This window comes from Takifugu rubripes, chromosome 11 (assembly GCF_901000725.2).
Source record: "Takifugu rubripes chromosome 11, fTakRub1.2, whole genome shotgun sequence".
Taxonomy (NCBI): Eukaryota; Metazoa; Chordata; class Actinopteri; order Tetraodontiformes; family Tetraodontidae; genus Takifugu; species Takifugu rubripes.
The window spans coordinates 15,516,692-15,544,124 of record NC_042295.1 but is presented as its reverse complement, the minus strand read 5'-3'; the positions used below and the strand labels follow the sequence as shown (position 1 = coordinate 15,544,124).

The 27,433-nt window shown below is 47.6% G+C and overlaps 4 protein-coding genes across 7 annotated transcripts; 3 read left to right on the top strand and 1 right to left on the bottom strand.

Annotated features, from left to right (window-relative positions):
- Positions 1-2,775: 2,775 nt before the first annotated feature.
- dmac2 (distal membrane arm assembly component 2) lies at positions 2,776-5,250 on the top strand. Its single transcript, XM_011608750.2, has 6 exons — positions 2,776-2,858; positions 3,639-3,829; positions 4,019-4,099; positions 4,186-4,325; positions 4,418-4,580; positions 4,675-5,250. Exons 1-6 carry the CDS (start codon positions 2,841-2,843, stop codon positions 4,847-4,849), a joined length of 768 nt encoding a protein of 255 aa, XP_011607052.2. The 5' UTR covers positions 2,776-2,840; the 3' UTR covers positions 4,850-5,250.
- Positions 5,251-5,683: 433 nt separating this feature from the next.
- sirt2 (sirtuin 2 (silent mating type information regulation 2, homolog) 2 (S. cerevisiae)) lies at positions 5,684-10,068 on the top strand. 3 transcript variants are annotated; one of them, XM_011608751.2, is made up of 17 exons: positions 5,684-5,863; positions 6,017-6,060; positions 6,302-6,344; positions 6,418-6,528; positions 6,634-6,675; positions 6,768-6,874; positions 6,976-7,032; positions 7,124-7,192; positions 7,264-7,393; positions 7,929-7,988; positions 8,089-8,144; positions 8,218-8,294; positions 8,451-8,502; positions 8,576-8,643; positions 8,878-8,944; positions 9,227-9,313; positions 9,389-10,068. In XM_011608751.2, the coding sequence occupies exons 1-17, from the start codon at positions 5,848-5,850 to the stop codon at positions 9,392-9,394; spliced, it is 1,092 nt and encodes a 363-aa protein (XP_011607053.2). In that variant the 5' UTR covers positions 5,684-5,847; the 3' UTR covers positions 9,395-10,068. The 3 variants fall into 3 exon arrangements, with proteins under 3 accessions (XP_011607053.2, XP_003968814.2, XP_011607054.2); XM_003968765.3 differs by having other exon boundaries at positions 5,686-5,863; positions 9,227-10,068; XM_011608752.2 differs by lacking the exon at positions 6,017-6,060 and having other exon boundaries at positions 5,686-5,863; positions 9,227-10,068.
- A 384-nt stretch (positions 10,069-10,452) lies between these two features.
- rinl (Ras and Rab interactor-like) lies at positions 10,453-15,601 on the top strand. 2 transcript variants are annotated; one of them, XM_011608753.2, is made up of 11 exons: positions 10,453-10,607; positions 10,710-10,875; positions 11,926-12,037; positions 12,668-12,740; positions 12,911-12,999; positions 13,083-13,165; positions 13,245-13,455; positions 13,537-14,208; positions 14,292-14,609; positions 14,689-14,820; positions 14,902-15,601. In XM_011608753.2, coding segments are annotated over exons 1-11 (2,385 nt in total). In that variant the 5' UTR covers positions 10,453-10,605; the 3' UTR covers positions 15,429-15,601. The 2 variants fall into 2 exon arrangements, with proteins under 2 accessions (XP_011607055.2, XP_011607056.2); XM_011608754.2 differs by lacking the exons at positions 10,453-10,607; positions 10,710-10,875 and adding an exon at positions 11,144-11,245.
- A 4,510-nt stretch (positions 15,602-20,111) lies between these two features.
- meis3 (myeloid ecotropic viral integration site 3) lies at positions 20,112-27,222 on the bottom strand. Its single transcript, XM_003978751.2, has 13 exons — positions 26,918-27,222; positions 26,522-26,623; positions 24,352-24,491; positions 23,874-24,048; positions 23,731-23,781; positions 23,593-23,643; positions 23,359-23,508; positions 23,171-23,279; positions 22,887-23,032; positions 22,439-22,515; positions 21,552-21,610; positions 21,378-21,464; positions 20,112-21,287 (listed from the first exon to the last, which is right to left on the bottom strand). Exons 2-13 carry the CDS (start codon positions 26,531-26,533, stop codon positions 21,088-21,090), a joined length of 1,257 nt encoding a protein of 418 aa, XP_003978800.1. The 5' UTR covers positions 26,534-26,623; positions 26,918-27,222; the 3' UTR covers positions 20,112-21,087.
- Positions 27,223-27,433: the final 211 nt, after the last annotated feature.

Sequence of the window (27,433 nt, the reverse complement as noted above, 5' to 3'; positions counted from 1 at the left end):
GGAAGAGCAACACAATGAGTGGCTAATGGGTGTCCCACAGGGGCTTCACTTCCTGCAGCTCACGACGAGACGTGAGGAGCCGCGCGGGAGCGGCCGTTAGCGAACCTCAGGCTTTATCTGCTAACAAGGACGTGGAGCCACGTTTGCCTTTTCACCACTTCTGAAATAAAAGAAAGACTCTCATGCAAATGCTGGTGAATAATGAAGCGAGCTGCTGCTTCTGCCTCTGCTGCTGGCAACAAAGGAGGAACCGAGACTCCAAAAGAGCAGCGAAATGAAGCAACACAAGGAAGATAAACGACAGAGGGGAACATTCGGGCCACTGCTATTATTAAACATTAATGATAAAACATTAAAGGCACATTATAAGCACTAAAGCTCCATTAAACCAGAGAACGTGGTGAAGAGGTATGAAATGACACAATTCGGCCTGTTTTTGCGTTCAACACAACGATGAATTCATGTGATGAATTCATGTGATGAATTCATGTGATGAATTCATGTGAAGAATTCATGTGATGAATATTCCTGAATGGATCTCTCCTGGAGCAGCAGGAACACAACATGATGGTCAGTGATCTCAGACTAAAACCTCTGGATGGATCCGTTTGTATGAATGAGAAAGAACTGAAATTAATTATTCACAAATACGCCCGAGTTTACCGCGTTGGTGGGCTTTAGCGTTTGCTCTTCAAAAACCAATATTGACGCAATAAAAATCAAAAATTCATGAGTAGAAATGAACAAATGAACATATGGGGCTTTTCCTACAGAGAAGAACTGAAATAGGTCCAGTTTGCCCTCAGGAAGACAAAGTTCAAAGGAAATCACTTTTTAATCTAAAGACGGGATGCGTGTTTCTGGGGGGCTGACAGGGAAATAAATAAATAAATAAATAAATAAATAAATAAATAAATAAATAAACTGTCACATCAGCTTGATAGAGATTCATTTATGGAGGTTTTTCCATCCACAGCGGCAGAATACTTGATTTGAAAAGATCAAACAGATCACAGCATCATCAATCTCAATGTGTGACACTCTGAGCACCACACACACACACACACGCACACACACACACGCGCACACACACACACACACACACACACACACACACACACACACACACACACACACACACACACACACACAGAGGGCAGGTTTTTCCCTCCACTCTCATTAGAATTCCGGTCCTGTAAGAACCCTTTCCCACCAACTGTTTCCCGATCGATCCGATTATTCCCGCTGCCACTCACTCTTGACTCCGTCGGCCCGGTTCTTCACCTCACCAGTAACGTGATCTGGGCCGCTCCGCCCAAGCTTCTCATCCCTGTAACAGCTGCAGAGCAGCAAACGCATTTGCAGTGATTTTTCTAACCGTGGTCAGGTGCCCCAGTAGAATTCCTGATCTGATTCCTCGGGGATGTTGAGTGACTTAAACTAATGGCACGTTCCCGTCTAATGAAAGCGTGTGTCCGGCCTCAGCAGAGACGGGTTTAACCCACATTTCTGGGAAAAGACAGTGAAACGCAGCAGCTAGTTCAGCACGTGTCAGTGCTGATAACAGAATCAACCAAAGATGGAGAGAGTGTTTGTTGAAGGAGAATTCAGGTTAGATCCCAGCTCAGGCCGAGCTGCTGTCCCACTGGAGCTTTAATCCAGCACAAATCCGACCGTGATCACAGGAAATGTTGAAATGTTTACATGAGGGAACACCAGAAAAAGCCAGCTGCATCATGGCCGATGCTGCTCTGCGTCATGGCCGATGCGGAGCTGCATCGTGGCCGATGCTGCTCTGCATCGTGGCCGATGCTGCTCTGCATCGTGGCCGATGCTGCTCTGCATCATGATCGATGCGAAGCTGCATCGTGGCCGATGCTGCTCTGCATCGTGGCCGATGCTGCTCTGCATCATGATCGATGCGAAGCTGCATCGTGGCCGATGCTGCTCTGCATCATGATCGATGCGGAGCTGCATCATGGCCGATGCGGAGCTGCATCATGGCTGATGCAGCTCTGTCTGTTGTTTTGCTTCCACCTCTGTCAGGTGACCTCTCAGTCTCAATCTCGCACTCTTGTTCCTCCTTTAAATGATCCGGATTAAATAAGAAAGTGCAGAAAGGTTGAAGAAGGAATAATAATTCTTGGTGTTTATTGATTTGTTGTATTAATAGGAATGAAGTCCTTGTATTTTAAGAGGAAGTGAGCTGAGCAGCTGCCTTTAGGAGCCTTTTGTTTCTCCTTGAGCCTGACAGATTGAGTTCAACCTTTTTTGGTTCTGTTCCATCATAAAGACAGACCAATATCTAAAAACAGACTCAGAAACTGTTTATGAACTCTCCCTCTGGGAAAATAAACTAAATTTAAACACCTCCGGAGAATATTTGATGTGATGTCATCTGAGGAACTGCTGTTTTGCAGAAAAATGCTTGCTGAAGTTGCTCAAGCCTGGAGGCTGTTGTAGACACGAAAAGGCTTTAAACTTTTAAAAATGTTACTCATCCTTGCATAAAACTCACATCACTCATGTAACAACACAACCACAAATTGGGGAACAAATTAGACCAAAATAACTTACGTGACAGTTCTCCTTGAAATTGATTTTCATACGTCATTAATCATACTGCAAATAAAAATAAAGGAAATTGGCGGGACATAGATGCATGTGTAGAGTATTATGGTTTTGATTCCTGCTGCTTCAGGTCATTTCAGGTCCACTGAGCCATTAAAAGCGTGTTTGGAGCGACACCTAGCGGCCACAGGTACGAACAACAACTTACTGCCATTAAAGTGGAAAAAAACCTTTTTGTCCCTCCTGACTTCCCGTTAATCCATGGCAGCATGTCGACATCCGTAAGAGTAAGTTACCCTCCAAATATTCTTCATTAAACATTACGCTTAATGTCTGTAATTGCTTGTGCCGTTGCAAGATTAAAGCATCTACCCAGTTCTAAATGTACCTCCTGCATAGAATTATTTTGTTTTGTGGCATTTCGTAACAGTGTATTGTCCTTTTAAACCAATGACCCACTCTGGTAGCTATCTTTATACAGCAGTGGTTGATCCATATTTCTAGTCCGTATTTCGCTTTTTAACCTGACGCCCGTATCTATTATTTTTTCGGCATTAGGCAGATGGGTCTATAAACACATCTTCAGTTACATATGCTTACATGTTATGTATAAAAAAAGGAATTTAAACTGAATATGCTGTACTATCCGAGGCTGAAGTTGGCTTCCGGTTGGGCAGGTAAGGGGAAGGTTAAGGTAAAGAAGCACATCATTCAGAGTAACACATTCAATTTGATTTCTATTTGTGAAAATGCATAAAATCCACATTTCATTGAGTTTTTCCGTGTCTGGGCCACCCTGGACCATATTAGCTAATGATTCAGGTCAATAGCTAGATTTTCCACTAGTAAATATCAGGTCAGCATTTTGCAGTTTCGGACATTTTTATTCTAATTTAATGTCGGCATCAGAAAGTCGGAGCCAACACAAAGAATGTGAGAAAAAACTTCTGGTGCAGATTTTTGTTCTTTCATCAGCAGCTGGTGAACTCTATCATCCATTTCAGCCTCTGTGGCCGTGTTGCCAGGATCATTACTAAGGTTTCCACCTGTCTCTCTCTGTGTTCTAGTCTCTGCGACGGTGTTGCCATCACTCCGCCCTGCTCCTGCTCCCTGGGCGACGGTGGAGCTCCAGCTCAGTGTCACCACCTCCTTTGCACAGGAGGCTTCTGCTCTTTCTTGCCCAGCGTTATTATGATGTGGAGATGTTGCTGAACTGGCAGCTGCAGAGGAAGAGGACCAAGATTCAGAAGAAAAATGCGTAAGAAACATGATGAAACGCGCCTGCAGTTGCTATAGTTACAGAGTTGCAGTCCTTTGCTTTCATATTTTGGCCGTCTTATCACAGTAAAACTCTCTGGTTTTCAACTGTGGTATAAAAAAATTAAGTTTTCACAATTATAACAGCACTCCGAATACATACTTTTACTTTTATTTACTTCTTTTACAGCTACTATGCCTACACGGAGCATTTTTACGGGCGAAAAATAGCGGCAGCATATTATGTTTTGAATATGAGGGGAGGATTCAGGTACGTAAGTGCCTTTTATTGGTACCTCTTCTATAATATTGATGCTTTGTTTTATCTTTTAATGGATGAATGACTTGTATCCTCAGGTTTGTTGGCCAGACAGAGTGGTTCAGCTCAGACCAGCGCGGCAAGTTCAGCTGGGACTTCTTGAATCACAAAGATGCCCTTCTGGAGGAGGTCAACCTGAACTACACGCTCATTAATCACAGAGGACTGAGCAACTTGGGTAATCGGCTCCAGCTTATTTTCACAACCCCACTTTTTTTTTTGTAAGCGGCAACATTTAGTATAAGGATTCATTTTTTTTTCTGACTTCAGAGGGACAGACCTGTGTCAAAACACTGTCGTTACGAGGATGCCCTGAAGTCAACGACTGGTTCTTGGCCGGGCTTCATATTTTCCGGGACTCTCTGGAAGAACTGGACATCTCTCATTGTCCACTTATTACAATAGGTGGACTGCCTGCGCTGAGGAATCTCAAGTCAGTATTTAAACACAACAGATCTGAGTTATTCTACTACGCTTGACATGATAAGTGCTGTCAACCTCATCTATTTTAATGTGCTGTGTTGCAGACGATTACGGCGTCTGGATGTGTCGTCCCTCCCCAGGGTTGCAAACCCCGGTTTGGTCTTTATCCTGCTGGAGGAAATGTTACCACAGTGTCACATCACTGTTGCTGGCTACGACCTCAGCCTGAGGCAGGGAAGTAAAGAAGGAAGCGAAGAACAATCCCAAGGTCAGGGGTAAATCAGGGGCCTCAAGAATCTGAAAGACAGAAAGGAAATCTGAGAAAGTGGAGGACAAGTGGATGAAATGGACACTTAATAGCTGACAGAAAACTTAAAAGGGACGAGATGAGATGGGACAACTGTAGTTGAAGCAAATGTGGAGCATCCTCCCAAGAATTTTGCCGTGTAAAATATAAGATTTATTTAATTCTGTTGTTTTCATTTTATATGACCTCCCTCTCATGGTTGTACTAATTTGAAAATACAGATTTATAGTATTTTATTGTAAATGTAAAGGTATAGCCATTGATGTATATGGTAAATATTTTACTGCTCATCATTGTAATTACTGTCAATGTATGACTTTTACCTGCAATACACAACCTCTGTATCACAACTGAAGAACACAATCCTTCCTTAGTTCTCCGTGTTCTGTCTCTATTTCTAATCCTCCTTGTGGAAGTTTATATGAGGACAGGAACGCCCATAATCCAGTGTGAATGAGTCAGTGCATCACTGGCAAAAGAAGACCTCAGACTGGTATTGTAGATCGTTTTAATGGGAATAATGGAAACGTTGGTTCTTCTGTGTGTAAAAATACATTTACAATATTTTTTTTTATCTAGAAATAATATAATTTTTATACCTTCTTTGCTAGTTTCTACGGGGTTTGTGGCATTCCACCTTAAAATGCTTTCAAATGCCTTAAAGTTTAATTTGCTTGATTTACATGGTATTTCCTGCTTTTCCGTTTATTAAACTAATAGTTTTTCCCACTTTTATTACGCTCATGGTGAGAAAGTTAAGCAGTTCGTGCTGACGCCACCGAGTAGGAACCATGTTTGCCAAGTCGCACCAAGCACGGACCGATTTAACGACGGACAACAACAGGACATCTGCGGCGATGCGCAGCGCTTGATAGCTTTCCTCTTTTCGTGAATGGCCTTATAAATAAATCATACTAAAATTAATTGTCATTCGGGTCCTTGTTGTTAAAGGGCCTCATTAGAAGGATAAATGTCTGATGCATCAGGTAGGAAGACTGTTCGCCATGAAAATTGAGTCTCCTTTTTGAGTTGTTTACACCGCTAGCTGGTGTAGCTAGCTATCCGGCTAATGAGACATTTCACACGGGGGAATATATTGGTGTAGAGATTGACCTGGTATTTATATTTGCATTTTAAAGAAATACCTAAAAAAGAAGAGGGGGCTTTAGCACCTGAGCCAGAGGTAAGAAATCTGCGCTATCCTAAATTGACCGAGCAAGTTTGGAGCACATAAGATGGAGTTATTGTTTATGACCCGATTGTCTGCATTCTGTCAATTCTTGTGTGACCGAGGAAATATTGCTCACAAAAATGTCCAATAACGTAATATTAAATCTACCTAAAGAGGTTGTTATTGCTGCTAGCTACATCGAATGACAACCGTCCTTTGCCTGGCTGAATTGTCAAAGCTCTGTTCTCTGCAGGAAGAGTCCGACGACTGCGGTGAGGACGAGGCTACAGAAGACAGTATGTCGACATATTGGCCTTTTCTCATCAGACATCATCATGTTAGCTGATTTTTCTCATGTGTTCCTGCCAGTGGAGTTCCTGCGTAATCTTTTCTCGAGAAACCTGGGCATTGGCACCCCAGACAAGGTTCTCGATGAGCTGACTCTGGAGGGAGTAGCACAGTATATAAAGAGTGGAAAATGTGAGATTTTGACATTTTATCATCAAACACAGCCATGATTTGTGATCATACCACTCTGGTTTGATGTCATGTGGAATAATCAGAAGTTTCCCTGTTTCCGCGTAGGTAAAAACATCGTCTGCATGGTTGGAGCAGGGATATCCACCTGTAAGTATTTGTAGCTCTACTAAAGATGAACAAGACCCATTTTATTGCTGCTGTAAACAAAGTAAAGTTCTTCACATCATATCCACCTGCAGCGGCTGGGATCCCTGATTTTCGCTCACCTGGAACTGGCCTGTATGCAAACCTGCAGAAGTATAACCTGCCGTACCCAGAGGCGATCTTCCAGATTGATTACTTCAAGGTATGTGAAAGATGCCGTTGTTGCATGGCTCACGACACAACTTTATATTGAAATGTGACCCAATGCAACTTAAATGGTCTTTTCTCCACCTGCGTTGCCAGAAACATCCAGAGCCTTTCTTTGCTTTGGCCAGAGAGCTTTACCCAGGACAGTTTAAGGTATGAAACACTCTCTGTGTTGGAAAACATATTAATGGAATTAGAACTCCAGCAGAAAAGAAGTGATTGATTTTTAATCTGGATAATTCAGCCCACAGTTTGTCACTACTTCATGAAGCTGCTGAAGGATAAAGGACTCCTGAGGCGGTGCTACTCGCAGGTATGGAAGAGTGAAGGCGCCCCTAAACTGCTTCTGTGAATGTATTGATATTTATGTTTCTGATCGATCAGAATATTGACACTCTGGAGCGTGTGGCTGGCCTCGAGGGGGACGACCTCATTGAAGCTCATGGAACGTTCTACACATCCCACTGTGTCAGTTTCTGCTGCCGCAAGGAGTACTCGCTGGGCTGGATGAAAGGTAGCTTTCCTCAGGGTTAGGGACGCTGAGGCCTGTAAGGAGGAACATAATGACAAGTGGGGCTGAAGGGATTCCTCCAAAAGTTCCTGTACTTCCATTCCAGATCGGAATTTCAAAATCGTCCACGGCTTTAATGCACGAGAGCTTCAAACACATTTGCATTGAGTTTACGTTGCATTTACAAAGTAGTCACACACTCCCTCGCCCCCTCCCTCCCTCGCCCCCTCCCTACCTCCCTCACTCCCTCCCTCCCTTGCTCCCTTCCTACTTCCATCCCTAACTCGCTTCCTCCCTACCTCTCTCGCTCCCTCCCTCCCTACCTCCCTCGCTCCCTCCCTACCTTGCTTCCTCCCTACCTCCCTCGCTCCCTACCTCCCTCAAATCTGCTCCCCATACTCTTGTGTACTTAAACCGTAAATTTATTGCTTGTATATCTTCAACCAAGCAAAAATCCGTTTTACCCGGTTACTCGAATATTCGATCACTTCGATCGCTGCAGCCCTACAAGGTTCAACTGTCTCCCTCTGATTTGTAGAAAAAATCTTTTCCGACGACGTTCCCCGGTGTGAGAAATGCAGCAGCTTGGTGAAACCCGGTAAGGAGAACTTGGACTGTTTCTCCTTTCTTACTTTGTGTCTCAGGTCCTGAAGCATTTCATGCATCTCTGCCTCTGTGACCCCTCTTCTCTCACCCAGATATCGTCTTCTTTGGGGAGAATCTTCCTCTTCGTTTCTTCACTTCTGTTAAGTCTGTGAGTCTGATGAAAATGCAGTTATGCATATTTGGGGAGGTGCAGAAATAAATGCTCTACCTTCATCTGTCAGGACTTCCCTCGTTGTGACCTCCTCATCATCATGGGGACGTCCCTGCAGGTCCAACCCTTTGCCAGTCTTGTCAGCAGGTATGATACATACATGGGAATATGCTTCATTGGACCAAGCAAGACGACTTTGTACAATATAACATGAAAGATTTAGCTCAGCAATTCCATATTTTCTTTTTAAAAATGTAGGAAGAGGTGTTTTTAATGTGTGCGTTTGCCTTCATTCTAATGTAGGGTTTCCAAAAGTTGCCCCAGACTGCTCATAAACATGGAAAAGGCTGGTCAGGTAATAGTTTACCTGCACAATCAGCCCGCTCCTTTTGTCCGGCATGTTTACAGCCCCGTTTGTCTCTTTGCAGGCTAATGCTCTGTTTGGGATTCTCGGGTTTGGCGGAGGGATGGACTTTGACTCAGACAAGGCATACAGGTGTTCTGGCTGCTTCTATAGAAAGTTGTTTTATTTTGAGTGTACATGCAGTCTGGTGTTTTTAAATACAGCCTGCAGTTCACACTTGCTCCACCAGAGGGTGAACAACCATTTCTTTTGTCCATAAAGACTTGATGGGGAAACTGTGTAATGTTTTTAAGCTGGCAGTGTCAGAGTTTGACCCCAGTCCTGTCCAAGCCTTGTTGAAACAACGCTTCTGTGTTTTTCCTGCAGAGATGTCGCTCACATCAGTACCTGTGACGATGGCTGTTTGGCTTTGGCTGACCTATTGGGGTGGAAGGTAAATTAAGAGCTAAAGTAGTCCACTCATTTAATTTTAGACCTCATTAGTTTCTCATTATTCGCTCCTGCAGCAGCAAGACTGCGCCTATGCTTTGCTGTGGTCACAGATCACTGTAGAATGTTTACACCTTTGCCATTCATAGCGTCTCCTGTGTAGCGTGAGAGAAGTGCTCATTTTAGTTTTCCTCTGTGGTCTTGCACCCCTGTCACCACTCGGGCACCAAAGCGCGACTCTTTTAGCGCCTTTCAAACGGCTTCCTCTCCCCGTCCATGTCTGCAGGCAGAGCTGGAGGATTTGGTGAAGCAGGAACACGCCAGGATTGACAGCCAGGACCAAAGCAGTGAGAGCAAAGGGGCTCCGGCCAAGGCGAGCTCCGCCTCCGCGGCGCCGCAGCACAAACGGGGGCAGGAGTAACTCGCCATCCTCTCCTTTGTTTTACAGCTGTAGTCACGTCTTCAGATCTGGCCCTCAAAGGGAGATTTTGAGAGCAGGACAGCCAGGCAGACCAGTTGGAAGTTTCCCAAACAGCCTCACATACATGCCTGTTTTATATTCCTGTTCTTTTGTGTCCACTAGATGCACTTTTCTTACATTCTTTTAATCCCTTTCTTCCCTTTTCACCTGCGCGCATCACCTTAATTTGTGTGGATATTTAATGTGTAAAGTGTTGCAAATGCTAACATCTCCAACACAACAGATGAAAGTGCAATGATCAGTGTGTTAAAGGTTTTACAGAAGTCCAGATCAGCTGATGGGTTTCACCCAGATCTTTGATGTTCCATATTCTGCCAAGCTAGTTTGTTATACGAGTGGTGAGCGGATCGTCTTGAGTGTGATGTCATATCGATGTCTATTTTACCCATTCAGTCTCTTATGATGCTTTAAGATCTTTATGGAGGCAGAAACCACCCGATGATATCCAGTAATAGTAACTCTGAGTCTGTTACATCAGCACCTGAGTTTGCTGCTGTTTATCTGGTCTTTTGGGGTCTTTGGGTCAATAATGCTGTTAACAATATGTGAGAAGAGATGATGCATGAAAACCTGATTAAACAAAAATAGGTGAACAGAAAACACATCGAAACAAACATTCTGCAATAAATCTAACATTTAAAACGTGAGCTCTTTTGAACTTGTCGCTCATTTTTTGTCCTTTTTTTGTCCTTTCATTTTCAATATTAATCATAATCCTGCAGGTTAGTTTAAAAGTTAGGGTTTGCCTTTATTTCCTTCCTTCCATGGATTTTGTTTGTGACATTTTTCGGTCTCCTGCCTTGGAGGGATTGTTCTGGGGTTTCAGATCCTTCTGTAGCCGCCTCAGTGGATCAGAGGTTTGAGCGCTACTAAAATAGCTGGTTCCACCATGTTGACAGGAAATGCTTCTTTCAAAAGAAAAGGTGTTTTATTACCATGGAAATAGTGACAAAGTGGTGAATCATCAGTGGTGTCAGCAGAGCCACCAGCGACACCGAGTCGTGGGGGGGGGGGGGGGGGTGAGGAAAGTTCTCGTGTGATCAGCTGAAGAGCTTCATGTGTAAAGAGAAAATGCTTCCAGCGTCGACACGTGCAGCTGAAGATCAACGTTCTCGTCGGCTTCTGAAGTTCTGGGTGATTTAAGCAACAACTGACAGCAAAGAAGAGGAGAGGAAACGTGAACAATGTGAGCAGGAAGTGCTTCCACTCTCCTACATCAGTGTATTGATCTCTAATTAGCGTGGAGATCAGTGTAATGGGCTCGACTCTGTCCGTGTGGGGGCTCTAGGGCTTTTTCCAGCTCGGTGAACGGCACCACGGCCATCCCATGGAGGGGCAGCACCAAGAGACTCTCCCTGCTGGAGCAGCTGAGGGGCTGCCAGGAGGCCTGGTGCCCCGGGACGCCCTGGGATGGAGAGAAGGCCCACGCCGCTGTGGGTGGGAGACCCGCAGGGGTGAGTACACCCCCACCTCCTTCATCCCTGCAAAAATCAGCGTAGTATTATAGTCTGTGCAGACAAAAGTTGATCGTTGCGTGTATGGATGGAAATCAAAACTGAACTATAATCATATAAATGCAGTGGAATTCTTAAGAGACAGATCATTAAATAGTTTTAGGGGGGTTAAATCAGGTTTAGTTGTCTTTAAAAGCAAGGCTGCACTTTTGTGCTTCACTTACATCAGACTGAACAAGTTGTTATGAGTGAACAAAGTAGTTCCTGTTTTATTTGACACCTAATGACTTTGAATGCAGAAGTTACACTCAATAAAAGTCGTGCACGTCAGTCGCATGAAAGTAAAACGAGGAGCTGCCAGAGGGAGAATGTGAGTTGGTCAGTCTGTGCATGAAGTAGCAGGTTTGTAGCTTTCTGGTGAATCGGCTGCAGCTTTAACCTGTATTTGTAACCTGGGTGGAATGTGGCGGGTTTCCTGTGTGTCAGGATGTTCGGGCGCGCATGACTAATTGTTACCATTATTTATTTAAAGCAGAATTCGCTCATTGTCATTCCTCCTCTGCTTGTGTGTGGTGACTTTCTGAGCTCAGTGTACGTGAAAGCCACATCCTGTGTCAGCTGAAGTGAGACCAGGGCTGAGCGACGCAGCCACGCTGTTTCTAAACGCTGCCACGCTGATGAATGTCAGAAAAATGCCAGTTTGGACTCATCACGTGTTTTCTGAAAAAGAAGCGGCGGCTCCAGGAAGAAAAGGGGCCTAGTCGCTCATTAACGGGCTCAAACGTTGCTAAACTTTTTACACACAGCCATGTCAGAATGGAGCTGCTAATGTCGGATAAGTCATCCATTTAACTTAAATATTTACTATAAACATTAAGTGCAGCACGTCCTGCCGCCACCCGGGAGAAAACCCAAGCTGGGCTTTTGTTTCATGGCGACTCCTTTGAAAGCTGCACTCTGTCCAGTATTGGCGCCGGGGCGGCGTAGCCTTGGCGTGCTTGTGTAAGCGGAGGTGGTGATGAAATGAGCCTCTGCGTGTCTCCTCCGCAGAGTTTCCTCATTGTCTGCGACCCTGCGACGTCCCAGCCGGGCCTGCTGGTCGTCTCTGCTGGAGAAGAGCAGGAAGGAGTGCTGGACTATCACATCCAGACCACGGGCACTGGTACGGGCCCAGACTGGGACTCCATGCACATACTGTCCCTTTTCTCTGCTGTATAATAGTGTATAATAGTATCCCTGCAGTGTCCATGGCAACAGAAAGCCCGGTCTAGGATTGAGACACCTCTTTTTGCACCACAGCAGGGCGTCTTCATTGGCATCTTTTTCACAACAAGGTCATTTCGCAACATCTGTTTCCTCATAGTTTTTATTTCTAATTTAAGTGTTGAAGCAAACTTTACTGACGCTAAAATGGCCAAACAGATTCTGAGCAGGGGGGGTTTTCCTGGGGGGACAGACACGATGTTCGAATTGGAGTGTTTGGGTTGACAACGGGGTCTTTAAACCAACTATGATGCCGCGTTCTTTTCTTCAAGACGGATGAAGAAAAAGTCCCCTGAAGCTAGTTCCCGACTTACTGAGGGGAAGTAACGGGTGGCTACTGACGGGCAGAGCTAACGTCTGGTGTTCTCATCTGAAACCATGAGTAGTAATAAATAACAGACCCGGTGTTCTGGAAATAAAACTGCTGAGTCAATCGTTCAGTTCAATTCAGTTCAGTTCAAAATTCCCCTTTGTACTCTGCTCAGGTTTTTGCTTTAATCCTATGGCCTCCTTCTTTTGGTTTTGTCAGCTTTCCGACTGTCCGAGTCTCGTCTTTCTTTTCCCGACTTGGCTCAGCTGGTCTTCTTCTACTCTCTGACCAGGTAAGAACTGGCCGTTCCCTTCACAACCACACAAACGGGCGCCCGTTGAATTGCGCAACAGCAGAAAAAGCCCAGAAGATAGTTATTGCTACAATGTTGCGGCCTGTTTTATGCTAACGCCTTTCAGCTGTAAATCCATCATCCGTATTGTTCTTTCTGCCTGTGGTCAGGGACGTGCTGCCCGGCTGCCTCACTGTCCCTCGCTGGATCTACAGCGTCACGGCCAAAAACAGAGAGCACCTGTCTCGACTTCAGCCAGGTGAGTTGTTCCATCCTTGTTCCTCTCAAACGAGTCGTGAGGAACCGTCTTCCAAAGGAACGCTCCTCTTCTCGCTGACGCAGAAGCCTGGCTCAGCACGCCTCCTGACCTACAGGCCGACGCCATGACGCAACGGGAGCTGAGCAACGTGGTGTGTTCCATTCAGGTAGAAGCCTCTCGTAGAAACATGTGAAATATCAAAGGCCGCAGACCTTTTCTTCAGACTTGCTTGTGCGTTTGCTCAGTTGACGTCCGCCAATGGGGCCCTGTGCATCATCAATCCGCTGTACATCCACGACCACGGCGATGACTGGCTGACCCACAGGGCAACTGCCCCCACGCAGCTATCAGGTAGCCATCGGCAACGCTTCGGCAACAGGCCGGTGATGGACACGGGGATGGCGAGCAAAAGGCCCGTATCTTTGAATCAAGAGCTTCCTGTTCGGGAGAACTCCGGTGAGTTCCAGTCTCACCACCTTTGTTCTAAATCCCTGCTACGCACTGAACTCTTTCATTGTCCGTACTCTCCTCATCCAGGTCTGGTCAGGGCCACGTCAGCTGACTCGCCACAGTCAGCATCAGGTGGCGTCGTTCTCCGGAGGCTCAGTAGCGCCTCCGGTAGCTATCACAGAGCTAGCGCTGACAGCCTCCCTCCATCTACTCCCTCCACACCTCAAGCTTTAAGCAGCTCAGCGTCTGACCTCCAGTCCCCTGGCAGCCAAGCACCCCCGTCACCTCACAGAGTGTCTTGGATCGAAGATGGAGTCTGGCTGCCTCCGCCCAGGCCTTCGTCGCTGCTCCCCCCTCCCTCGCTGGAGCTCGACACCCTGTCTATCAGCAGCATAGAGGAAGAACAGGAGTCCGGAACGTCAAACATAAACCCGCATGTTCCGAGCACGCAGAGCCTGGCCAGCAAGGTCGTGCACCGCCTGTCGGTGGTCGGTCAAGCTCTCGGCGGTCTGGTATGTCAGAAGAAAAGGTTGACCAATCGCGTGCAGGAGCTGAGCAGGCGGAGGGCCGAGCCCTTTTCGGAGGCCGTTAAGGAATTTGTGGAGGTGACACTGAGGAGCGGAGCGAACCACAACGGTGCCCTGGAGTTCTTACAAGGAGTCAGGTCGTCTCTCACATCGCTCAGGGAGACGCTGTTGGAGAGTCAGGAAGTTCAGGCCCTGCTGGACAGCATTACGGACATCAGTGACCCTGAGATCGGTGGGTGAGCTTCAGCGAAGTCTGGAACAGGAAGGTGATAAAGGAATAAACTTGTTTTCACTTCTTTCCCCCCTCGTGTGTAGACACTCTGATAGAACTCTCCCTTCACAAGGTGGCTCTGAAGCCCGTCTCCGCACACCTCAACTCCTGCATTCATGCCTCTCGGACCAGCGACGGCACCGTCAGGGAGCTGCAGAGCAACATGCGCGTCCTGGAAAAGAAAGGGATTAAAGAGCTGGGGGGCTCTGCCGATGTCGGAGTTCCTGACGCCGTCACCCTGGAGCGCATCCAGCAGAGGTGGACCAGTCTGCATGAGGCCTACTCCCCGAACAAGAAGGTCCACATCCTGCTGAAAGTCTGCAAGAGCATCTACCACAGCATGAGCGCTAATGCTACCTCGGGTACGTTGTCTCTGGCCGTGTTCCGACCGCGCGCTCGCGCGTCCCGTGTAACGTTCCTCATTCCTTCCTCGTCCTGCAGGTAGTGTGCATGGGGCAGATGATTTCCTGCCTTGCTTGACGTGGGTGCTGCTTCGCAGTGATGCGGTCACGCTGCAGATAGACACGGACTACATGATGGAGTTGCTGGACCCCACACAGCTGCAGGGGGAAGGTAAACCGAGGCTTTTGCGTTATTACCAAACAGAGAGATTTTCATTTCAAGCCACATAACATCTAACTATCTTTATAATAGGTGGCTACTACCTGACAACCCTCTACGCCTCGCTCTACTACATTAGCAGCTTCCAACCACGTTTAGCTGCCCGCCAGCTCAGCGTGGAAGCCCAAGAGTCCCTCAACCAGTGGCATCGTAGACGTACTCTGTACTGCAACCGGTCGCGGCGCAGCCCGCACCGGCAGACCATACGGAAGCCGGGTCCGATCTCTAGGATGAAAGCGGGAACTAAAGGCGAACATGGTGCAAAACCTTCTGAGCAAGAACCCGGATGTCAGGGGACGTCGTGCGTGCAGGACTCAAAAGGAAAAAGTGGACTGGAAGAAGTCGCTGAGGCACCGAGTTTGGGGAGAGAACCCGGACGTAAAGAGGAAGTTCTGGCACAGAGCTCAGAGACGGAGCGTGTAGTTAAAGAGGAAGATAGCACAGAGATCCCTGAAAAAGAAAGAGAAAACAAAGAGGAAGTTCTGGCACAGAGCTCAGAGACAGAACTGGGGGGTGAGGTCAGAGGTGTTAGACAGAACTGCAGAGCTGAAGAGAGATAACCAAAGGCTATTTAAGGAGGTCAATTTAAACTGAAAGGGGGGAAATAGACTGAAGGGAACAACATATACTCTGAGGATTTTAAAGACAGAATGATTGTCGACGTGGCTTTTTATGTTTCAAGTTCACCTCCTACGATGGCTAAAATATTAATAAAGCTTTGGACAACAGTGCCTATGCCCGATTAAGTGAAGCTCATTTACCAATAAAACATGATTACGCCGAGCTAAGCAGATTTTGCCTTGTGAAAGTGATATCAGCGAGATGCACTGATGGGTTTCAACACTAGAGGGCGGTGTTGAGTCGTTAAATCACCACGATGATACGTTTGAATTTATTTAATCACAGAAAATGATAGAAAACGTCACAGCACCACTGCAATTCATTTATCTTTTATTCATCTTTATATTGAAATAATTGCAAATAAACTCAAAAGAATATCTTAAGTAAATGAAAACTGTTGTTAAAAGAACAGAAAAGTCAGTCGGAAGAGAACAGTTATTGAGTTAAAGACGTTAAGGAAGGTTTAAAGTAAAAACAAGATTCTGAGAGATTTTAAGCAGCAGCATTTTATTTATTTATTTTAATAGAGGAACAATTTTAGCAGTCAGTTTTTAAGACTTTCTTACGCAGTAAACTTTCTAATTTGTTCCAAAATTCGACACTTCCTGAATCCACGTTACCAAATACCCACTGAACGCACATACAAGCGTGCACGCGTGTGAATATTGATCAGGACCTCTTATTTAATGAATGCACCGTTTCCACCACACACACACACACACACACACATCAAATCTTTCTAAATGACCGAGCCAATCAAATGTCTGTAATGAGACATCTGTCATTCTGCTCGCCTGTAAACAGCTGGATCCGTGCACAGATGCATGCACACTTCTTTCTCATGCACTAAAGCGTAAATATGCACAGTATGTACTGAAGCTGTGAGCAAAGACTTGTGGTCCAGACTCGCCATAACCACGTGAGACAGCGTTTCACACACTCCTCCTTCGGCACTTTTTCACACATGTGATATATTATGCATACATGAGTGTGTGTATCGCACTCACCACCGCCATAAATTAGATATATGGCTGCTGTGGCTGCAGTGGGGGGGGGGGCTGTGAGTATCTGTGTGTATGTGAGTGGAGGAACGCAGATGGCTGTGGCCTGGGGCAGTTGAGGTACTGTAGCTAAACACACACACACACACACACATATGCACGCACACAGAGGAAAGTGTGTGTGGTAGTGGGTGGGTATCTGCTCATGTGCTACATAAAAACTCTATAACACACAGGAGGGTGAATTTCCTCAATGTCAGCACAGACACCATCTCAGAACTTCTGATTTATGGGTCAATTAACTGATAAACGACGGACCCGCTGCAGCTGCTAATTTACAGTCCTGGTCCGGAGCCGAGCGCCGAGCGTGAGTGGACGACTACATTAATGTGACAGTCGGGTGCTTTATGACTTTACGGATTAGCACATAGAGGGCTGTGATTTACAATTACAGGTTACATAAGCCTGTCGCGCTAAACAGTCTGAACAAGACGCCTCGGCTACATCAGTGAAACGGTGTTTGTCATAAAAACGTGACGTTGAACTCTGTTAGGTGGTGTAGAAATGTCGGATTCTTCTTTTATGATGGAATTCGGACCTATTGCACACATCCACACCCAGAAAGTATAGACGTGTGTGACTAAAAGCCTAAAATAGAAGTGTTTTCCATGTATAGCGGCAGCGTTGACTCTTGACTCAGGGGTGAATCTTCATCACTGATGAAGAGCTGCAGTTGCCCCGTCCTCATCTGTCCCTCGTCCCTCTGGGAGACAGAAATGTCTTTGTGCTGACGCCCAGGCCGCTTCCCTCTGTCGTGGCCTCTTCACTCACCACAGCAACAATGCAACTTTCACCCGTGCACGTCTTCAAACCTGCACCGTTTTCCCTCCACATTCCTTCTCTTGTCATTCAGTTCCTCCTCTTTCTGCCACATTCCTTCTTTTGCTTTCTCTCCCCCTTCCTCCCAACCCGCCACCACTCCCCCCCCTCCCCCCTCGCTTGTCTGAACTCTGACAGGTGTGTAATTGAATGATTAATGACCACCACCACCCCCTCCACACACACACACTCACACACACACACAGCTCCTCTAGACACAACATTATGTGAAAATGGAACTCTGCATATTTATGCGCACACATATTCCCATGCTAGCACACACGTGTGCATATTTCCTTCACGTACGTGTGTTCATTTGGCTGCAATATCCCAAATGGTCAAATTTCAAAATGAAAAGTGTAGCGATGCATTCTTTTACAATCTTTATGTGATTTTTCCTTTAAATGGAGTCATTTTACCACCTTTTTCTCTTCCCACCTGCAGCCCTGAGAACCCATTCGACATTAAAGAGTACGGCACTCTGAGGTCAAAAGCGTCTCATAATCACAATCTTTAGCCACAGTATCAGCATGTGAGACTTAAATGCATTGTTTGGTAATCATTATTTATGCAAATTGTATAAAACCTTATTTAGAACTCTTTCTTTTGAGTCTTCTGCTGCTGTAGTTATGGCACATATGCAGGTGCTGGATCCTCAAATTCATCATCTCTTCTGCTCCTTCTGAACTGTTTCCTGCTCCCGGGGGAACCGCCCCTACGTGACTTTTACCGTTCTTTTGTCTTTTTATGTAGCGCTAACATGAGGCCAACATTTGGGATTTTGAGGACGATGGGTTGATGGATCGTCGGGGTGTGTGGAACGCGTTATCGGGCGCGGGGTCACGCGTGGGCGCCGGCTCGTGCTCAGGTGCAGTTTGGGAATCGCTGCATATTTATCTGCTGGGGAGTTTCAGCAAATTGGAAACATGAACACGCCCGAGAAAGGTGACGCAGAGGCAGCCTGAGACAAACGGTGCTGCAACTTTCACCATCCAGGTTCTGTTTTGAGGAAAAAGGGGGGGCAGAAGGGGTTGGGGGGGGGCAGAAGGGGTTGGGGGGGGCAGAAGGGGTTGGGGGGTCCGTTGACCAACACGTCCGAGTGACTGAGTGTGAGGGAGAAATGAAAAGTGGAGGGTTGCAGAGGTTGGGACCTTTGTGCCACCATTTCCTGGTGACCTCAATTTGTACTCTGACCTTTGACCTGCACACACCAGTTTCTCACCCCCCCCCCACATCAGTTTCAGGCCAGACCAGGGCAGCACGGCTGATGTTGGGGACCCAGCATGGTTGTTTTGCTGCGGTTTCTGAGCAGCGTAGAATGGTTCTGAATGGGTGTGTGAGCAGAAGACTCCCATCAGGAACTGAGCTGTTCCACGATGCCTCTGGCTGAAATGTGGAATCTGGATTTTTCCCTCCCTGTGATGGTCCGGCCCGTGTGACGGATCACTGCAGCTGCATCCCGAAGCCTCTGTCGGAGTTAAACAGATGGATGGAGGAATGACGTGACGGTTAAAAGGAGGACGGGTAAACCGGTTGTCAAGAAGAGGTCCCGTGAAAGCTTTGATGGTGGTTTGTTGAGTTATTGTAAAAATCAAACATTTGGGATGTTTTTATAAAGTGGAAAAAGTGGAATTATGCAATCGGATTGGTTCTTAGCCGTGATACAGTGAGCGTTTATCACAGTTGTGTCTGATACAACAACGAACTCTCATAACTGAACTGGTACAAGAGAGAAAATAGAAACAAAGCTCTGATAGTGTGGATGGATGGATGGATGGATGGATGGATGGATGGATGGATGGATGGATGGATGGATGGATGAGTGGATGGAGGGATGGATGGATGAGTGGATGGATGGATGAGTGGATGGATGGATGGATGGGTGGGTGGATGAGTGGATGGAGGGATGGATGGATGGAGGGATGGATGAGTGGATGGAGGGATGGATGGATGGATGAGTGGATGGATGAGTGGATGGATGGATGGATGGATGGATGGATGGATGAGTGGATGGAGGGATGGATGGATGGATGAGTGGATGGATGGATGAGTGGATGGAGGGATGGATGAGTGGATGGATGAGTGGATGAGTGGATGGATGGATGGGTGGATGGATGAGTGGAGGGATGGATGAGTGGATGGAGGGATGGATGGATGGATGATGGATGACTTTTTGAATTGGAGGGGACGGGAGCTGATTTCTACATCATGGAAAAGCCGAATTCATGAGGCTGCAGAAGACTCAGGAATCAGGAATCTGGAGTCGGGAATGTCGCTGACCGGTGCTGCTGCAGGAGCTGCAGAGAGCTCTGGACCACGACGGCCATCCCGGCCATCCCAGCCATCCCAGCCATCCCGGCCATCCCGGCCATCCCGGCCATCCCAGCCATCCCGGCCATCCCGGCCATCCCGGCCAGGATGGGACGAACGGCTCCTCTGAGGTATTTTAATGTTCTATGTCATCTTGGACAAAGTATTTTTTCCTGTGGGATCATTAAAACCTTGAACTGGATCTCAGGTGAGTCAAGACTCACTTTATGCCTTTTGGGGTCTCGGTGAGAGAGCACATATGTTTTGTTTTGGGATTTAATTCTAATTTTAGGACCACTAAAAGGTCACGTGAGGTATAAATATGTCTTTCATATCAGTAGAAACAACAAATGAGGTGTTCTGAATCGTTAGTAGATAAAATGCTGGCAGCAAGTACCAGGTGACAGATGTGAAATAAAGACAAACGACAAATCCTACAAAAAAGAATTTAATATCTGTATCCATCATCATCCAGAAATATTCCAGCAGAGTGGAGAAGAAGCTGAAACGTTCCAGAGTCCTTTGGCTGAAGCTCTCCTCACACACTGTGATGCCAGACAAAACAAAGTCCCAGAAATGCTTAGAAAGGAGTTTGTGCACGTTTGTATGTGTGTAGAATGGCTTCCCGTGTGTGTGTGTGTGTGTGTGTGTGTGTGTGTGTGTGTGTGAAGGAAAGATCTAAATGGACACCTGTTGGCATCTTAAGGAGGTCAGTGGTACGAAAGCGAGGCAGACTGGAAGTCATTCATAGAGTTTAGCTTCATGCTAAGGAAGAGCACTAATATTCCGATAAGCTTGCATGAAGCCACGTCCATCTGGAGCGGCACACATAAATATAAAAATAGAATAAGAAGACAATTAAAAGAAGCTTTAAATAAAGCGCGTGTCCTAGCGTGAAGGAAGACGAGGGAGGTCGTGAAGAACGTTTGTTCACAGGATTAGGTCCCATCTGGCATCGTCCATTTACAAGTTAGATAATAAATATGCATCTATCCACTTCATGTGTTGGTCCACTCTCCTGTGGGCCAGCAGGCATGATGGGAAGTGTAGTTTAAAGCAGGAGTCCCACCCACAGGACGCAGTGGTGACATTTGGAGTGGAAGCACTTCTCATCTGCAAGAGTTATGGCTTAAACCTGCGGGTCCAAACTGTGTGTGTGCGCGCGCGTGTGTGTGTGTGTGTGTGTGTGTGTGTGTGTGTGTTATATCTTGAGGTCACTGTCACTCAGTGGGGAATGTAAACTCGAGAAATGCATCTTTTTTTTCTTTAAATAGCGTCCGGTATGTGTCATTACACATACACACATACATACATACAAATTCACTCACTCACTCACTCACATACGCGCACAGTAATTTGCCCTTGCACACACACACCCCCCCACAGGCACGCACACAGGCATGCACAGCTAGTGTGCATGTATGTCTAGTCCCTGGGTGAGAAGAGGCTCGGCAGGGTGTGCGTGTGGCGGCGGGTGGAGCAGCATGGCGTGGTGGGGGTGGGGTCCCGGGTAGGGGTGAAGGGACGGTCCTGGGTGAGGGGGGTATCCTGGCTGGGAGAGCAGGGCGCCAGGATACTCACTCTGCAGGGAAGACATTCCTTGGAGACCTGCGAGCAAACGGAGGAAGGACTCGTTGTCGTTCTTTTGCCTCTGTTTCAGCTTTATTGCAGGTGTTTCCCGCCCACAGGTGACATTACCTGCCGTGCGAAGCCCGAGGTGGGCCTGTCCGTCCAGCCCATAGCCCCCCAACGCTGCCCCCTCTGGGCTGTAGGGGCCAGCCTGACCTGGCAGAGCAGGAACAGGACGCCAGCGTGAGACACAACACACACACAAAGCTCCACATTTACCTGCGTGAACGTCTCAACACCAACCTGAGCGATTTGACTGGTCGATCATCGGCTGGACGATTCTCCTCCTGGCGTTGATGAACCTGCACGGGGGAGGGGGGCATCAACAAACAGCGTGTTTAAAGAGGGAGGGAAAGGAAGGAATCTATTCATGAAGACAAAAAAGCCAAGATATTAACCTTCTCCATTTTACAACCACTTAATTGGAGGGCAGGAATAAATCAACCTGAAGGCAAAGCCAGTATGGACCCCCCCCCCCCCCCCCCCCCTCGGGTAATTGATCTCCATTGATCGGGAGGACGTGTGCATGTATGTGCAGGCGTGTAAATGAGACGGGGCAATTTTACAGCATAGAAAACCCTCGTGTTTAAAATGCACGCAGTATATTTATGTGGGATTACCTGTTACTGGCTTATCATATATCAGGGAGCGGGTATAGATTAAACATTAGGGGTCTGAACTGAGCGCGTGCATGTTGGGCCTGCAACGTATCTGGGGGATTAATTAATTTTGTTGCAGGCCTGTTGATGAATTTGGGTGCAGTAAACCATCTGATTATTGGATATTGATTTGCCGTTCGGTTTTATGAGCGGTTCAAACGGGTTTGTGCTGCACGTCGGCTTCAGTTAAAAAAGAGCTTGGTTGCAGATTTTCACTCACAAGCTCCAAACCCATGAGTTGGATTATAACAGTCTCCTTTAGAGTCTCTTAAAGGTAATTCCTCGTGCGTAACTAACTTTTTTTTGCACAAAATGGCTGCTTTGAAGATACCAAAGAGCTGGCACGAGATGAAAAGCCTGCTGTCGTGAGGTGGGCGTGGCTAAAGTTGTCTCTCCCCGTTTAAACGGGACAGTTTGACGGATTATTGAGAGGTCACGGGGCGGCGCTGATGAAACGCTGTGTGCACTGACCAGTTGTTGACCTGTAGGATGGTCAGTCCCGTGTCCTGCGACAGCTGCTTCTTCTGCTCCTCAGACGGGTACGGGTGCTGGGGGAGGACACACGGCACACATAAAAATACACCAAAACACCTCAGATTCAGTAAAAAAGCCTTTTTATCTCATTTAAATGTAATCATGTTGTAGTAGCTGGAGTGGAGCAACTCTGACCTCCCTCATTTAACAGCTAATTACCTCATCCCCACTCACTCAGTCCATTTCTGTTGTTTCCACGGACTGTGAATCGAGGCCATATTCATATAATCACTTAATCCTTGATTTTTCATTAAATTTAATTGACCTCCATTAAACCCCCTCTCTGTCCGTGCAGGGGCAGCGTCGCTCCATGCAGCTCTGCTGGGCAGCTTTTATTTCGTAGTAAATCGACAGTAAAACCAAAACGGAGGAGGCGCTTGCTCACCGACAGGTGCTGGAAGAGCCACGCTCTCAGAATGTTGGTGGCCACTTTGGGGAAGATGCCTCTCTTCTTGTTGTTCCTCCTCTCTCTGTCGGACTCGTCCTCCTCACCTGTGCTCGGAGAGGTCATGGCCCCGTCCAGGCCGTCGCCTGCAGCCACGCGAATCAAGGTTCCGGTTTTTTTTGCGTTTTAAAAATCCAAGTCTAATTCATCATTTCAAACTGGGTCCGTCTTTAGCATCCGTGACCTGACGGACGTGTCCGAGAATCTTATTTCCGTGCACGTACCTGTGTCGCTGCAGTTGTCCGCTGTGCCGAGCGAGGGCAGGCCGCAGGTGCCCGGCGTTCCCAGGGGAGTCGTGGCACATTCATCTGGCTCCCGCAGCCACGAGGCATTCTGCCAGCGGACACCAGAGGTTAGAGCACTGAGGTTAAATGATGGGGAACCCCCCGACAGGTGTGTCGGCCCGCCTCACCTGCTCCGACAGGCTGGAGCAGGAGCCGGTGAAGTCCTCCATGTCGGACTTGGAGCCGCCCTCCCGTTCATCCAGGATGAGATCTGTGGGCATTTTACCCTTCAGGCAGGTGATGTAGCGATGGCAGAAGTTGTCGCAGAGGTCGTGCACCTTCAGAACCACAAGAACATAGTGAGCAGACGCAGCAGCACCACAGGTTCATTCCTCACACCTCCACCCCTCCAATCAACAGACCTTCTCCAACTCCAGCAGATGGAAGCGAAGAACCTGTATCGCCTGGATCATCTGTGGACATCAGCACCGGTGATTATTGGGCGTGAAAACCTCCCAAAATAGGTGCGATCGTGTCCCCGTGTAAGTTGATAAACTTACCAAATTGTCCAGCTCGGGATTGGAAGAGAATATCGGCTTCTCCGATCGGATCTGCAAACCACCGCGGACAAAAACAGACTCAAGTGATCCCGACCCTGAGACCCGTCCGGCACCGTTCTGTGATTTTCCCCCCGACCGCTCACCTGCTTCGCGAACGCGGCGATGTCGTCGTTGAAGGACTCCGAGGAGCAGACGTCGCTGTGGCAGGTCATCCCGGAGAGGTGAGAGTTGGCGGAGAAGGAGGCAGGATCTCGAGGCGAGCAGGTGGCTAGCTCGCACTTTTCAAACACTAAGGCCAACAGTGGAAACAGTGGATGACTGGAAACACACACACACACACACACACACGCGCGCAGTTAGCATAGCATAGATAAACAGGGTAACAGTTTACATAGTGTCCACATGATACAGTCACAGACGGTGTTACAGGAAACTTAATATGCATTTTTGGAGCAGACAGCTGTACACTTGGTATGCAGTTTCACATGCAGCATAAAAATATACACATGCTAATCTGCTACAAGAGTAGATTTACTTTAAACTATTTAACTATTTTATAGCCGCTAACAGGCTACCTAATTCATTTGTACCACAGCTAAGGTTTCAGTAACACATGCTCACCCATAGATCTGGTCTTTGTGGTGTTTGAGCGAGTCGGGGATGGCGGGTCCATATTCCGGGGGAGGAAATGGCCTGACATTGTCCCCGTACCCCCCCACTGGCATGCCCTCCGACCCCGAGTAGTGCACCAGCTCTTCATACTGAAACACAATTAGATGGAAAACACGAGCGTCACTGGACATCTGCGTGACATCAAGTCACGCTGTGATTTTATTAGCCGTCCGGGGACGTCGGTGGCAGAGCTGAACGCAGATCGTCTGGTTCGTGTCCCGCGTTTGACAGGACGAACCAAGGGTGCGTTTGGTGTTTGGAACCCAGCAGTTAGCGCTCATTTCATCTCCGAGGAGGAAAGAGATGTTTTTGTGCTGTGTTATTGCTGTAAGTTGAGGTGAGGCAGATGATAGCTTGAGGGATTGTTCTTTTTTTATGAATATTAATTCACTGCTATGCAAAAACATTGCTAACACATCAACATATCATTTAAAAATGGACAGATAATTAGGCCAATGTGACCCGTGGTGAAATATCCTCAGTGTCATTCAACATGTCCTCCCCCAGCCTGGTGCGACAGCCTCGCCGGGCCTGTTTACGCTCCAGGACGGTGACGGCGCGCCAAACCAAACATTTCCCAGTTGTGCGTGCACTTTTTCCACCAGGGTGATTCACAAGTTGACCCGCAGATGCCCGAGGATTTTCCTAAACGTGTCTAATGTAAGTCTGGCTGTTGTTGTTGGTTCTGCGCGGCGAGGGAAGCAAAACATAAAAGCAATTATTCTCGTATCTTCTCTCTCCGCTGACCTCTGGGAAATAAATGAAAGAGAAATTAAATTATGCCTCCTAATGTGCACACTCTGCCCTCCAGCCAACCCCTCGGCAAGACCCCTGGAGGTCTCTGGACCTCACTTTGAGAACCACTGTCCTAAATGGCTTATCAAATTGTTGTATTTCAGAGCCCCATATGGCCACTGGGATCAGAGGAAGCACCTGCTCGGGGGCCCTCCCCGGGACACCTTCCAGTTTTATGGAGGCTGGCTATTAACACAATCACCGCTATCGGATGGCGCGTCTCTCCTTTCGCACCACCCCTATCGGGTTTCTGTGCGTCACGCGGATCAAAGCGGACAAGTCAAGATGACAAATTCCACAAATTTTCCCCTCTTTTCTGAAAAAGTCACGTCCAGCAAGTAAACAGGGTTCGGGTGGCAGGACAGTGGTTCTGCTGCAAGTTTTAATTGTGTTAATTAACGGCGTGCGGGTCTAACGGGCACTTTAGCACGCCAGTATTTTTAAAAAAGAAAACATTTTTATTAGCTTTTCCCTGAAGGTTGAAGCAAAAACAGACATTAGCTGAGTGTGTTTGCAGGTATTCAGGTATGTCTCCAATGTGTTGAGCCACAGTGTTGTATAGAGTGTGTGTGCATGCGTGTGTGTGTGTGTGTGTGTGTTCCCTGCTCTGTTGTCAAACAGTCCTGACGTTTCTTTAATCGCGCTCCTTCACTGAGAGGTCTCAGCCTGCTGCCCGTCAGCCAATCTCTCCTCCAGCACCACGGTGCCGCCTCTGAATCACTGTGGCAAAAAAACCTGACCTACTTACTGAGTTGAAGAGCTGCATCTCCTCCGCTCTGCCTCTTAATTACCTACACGGCTCTAACCCCGATGTGCCATAAAGCCTGAGTGCTGTTACACATGCCAGCTCCATAGGGTGGAGGGAGGAAACGGTGGCTCCAAATGAGCAGCAAAACCAAACACACTGAATGTGTTGGATCAATAACCTGGAGGAGCTGCAGTATTTAACACAGCAATATTCTATTTTATCCCTAAAGTCTGACTGGGGTCAAAGGTGCAAACAGACGTATCATTTCTATATTTTAGGAAGCTATTTTTTTTTCTCTCCATTTGTCTGTAAAGTGCTACATTGATCCTGGGTAGTTTGGTGAACAGTAAGAGGCAGATTTCTCTTTGGCTCATGTTGTATCTGCTGGCACATCTCCTCCTGGAACACTGAGCTCATGTCAGTCCATTAGTCCGTTTCCAGCGGGCCTCGTGTTTGTCCGGCTGTTAAAACAGCGGAGAGCATTTCCAAGAGGACTCACGTTCCCCGCGTCCGATCCGCGATCCCTCCCAACCATTAGAACCCACGCAATTAATAAAGAAAAAAGAGCGGACGTACCCTTTTCTCCATGCGCTCCGACAGCCAATCCGACACCAGAGACGACGATGCACTGCTCGGCTAGTCCAGCGAGCTTTGCGCCCTTTCTCCGCTCCTGAGGTTCTGTAAATAAATAAGTGTTGTTGTTGTTGTTTTTAATTCATTGGCACCGATGTGGCGAACACGCTCATCACCATCTAGATGAAGGAGGAGGGAGCCAAACACTGACCCGCTCCCCCCTGTTTACTCCCAGCCTTTAATATTACAACATCATGATGCGACTGGGGCTCTCGCCGACGGCTCTCCTGGGCTCAGCCTAATGCTTTATGATCTACTTAGCATTAATAAAGCTGTTAAATGCTAGCGAGTGGAAATGCAAGCGTGCGAGGCTCCGCTGCAAGATCAAAAATGTCCCACCGAGACGTAAATGCACTCCGTATCCAGTCCCGCTCGGGCCGTGTCCGGTAGTCCGGAGAGGCAGCAGCGACTCCCTGCAGCGGCTCTCCCCCGCCTGGTGCGCCTCTCGCTCCGGCCGACTCGTATCGGGATGCTCCGGTGCTGCGGGTTCGTCTCCGGCTCCTTGTTCTCGCTGCTGTCCGCGCACCGACGGTCGGGCAAATGTCAGTGCCGGGAATGAGCGATGGTGTTTTCAGCCTCCAGAGGAGGAGGAGGAGGAGGAGGAGGAGGAAGAGGGGGGAGGGGGAGGACGGGGGGCAGCGATGGTGGCGGAGCGCGCTGTGTGAGGAGGTTTCGGAGGGTCAAAACGCGACGGGGTCTCTTTGCCCCCCATCTCCTTCCCTCCCTCCCTCCTTCCCTCCCTCCCTCATCTCCTCCTCCTCTTCCCCCTCGCCTCTCTTCCTCTCCTCCTGCTCATTCAGCTTCAGGCTGCTGTCGGAACCGCTGCTGTCACCCACGAATTGGATCTACTTGTTC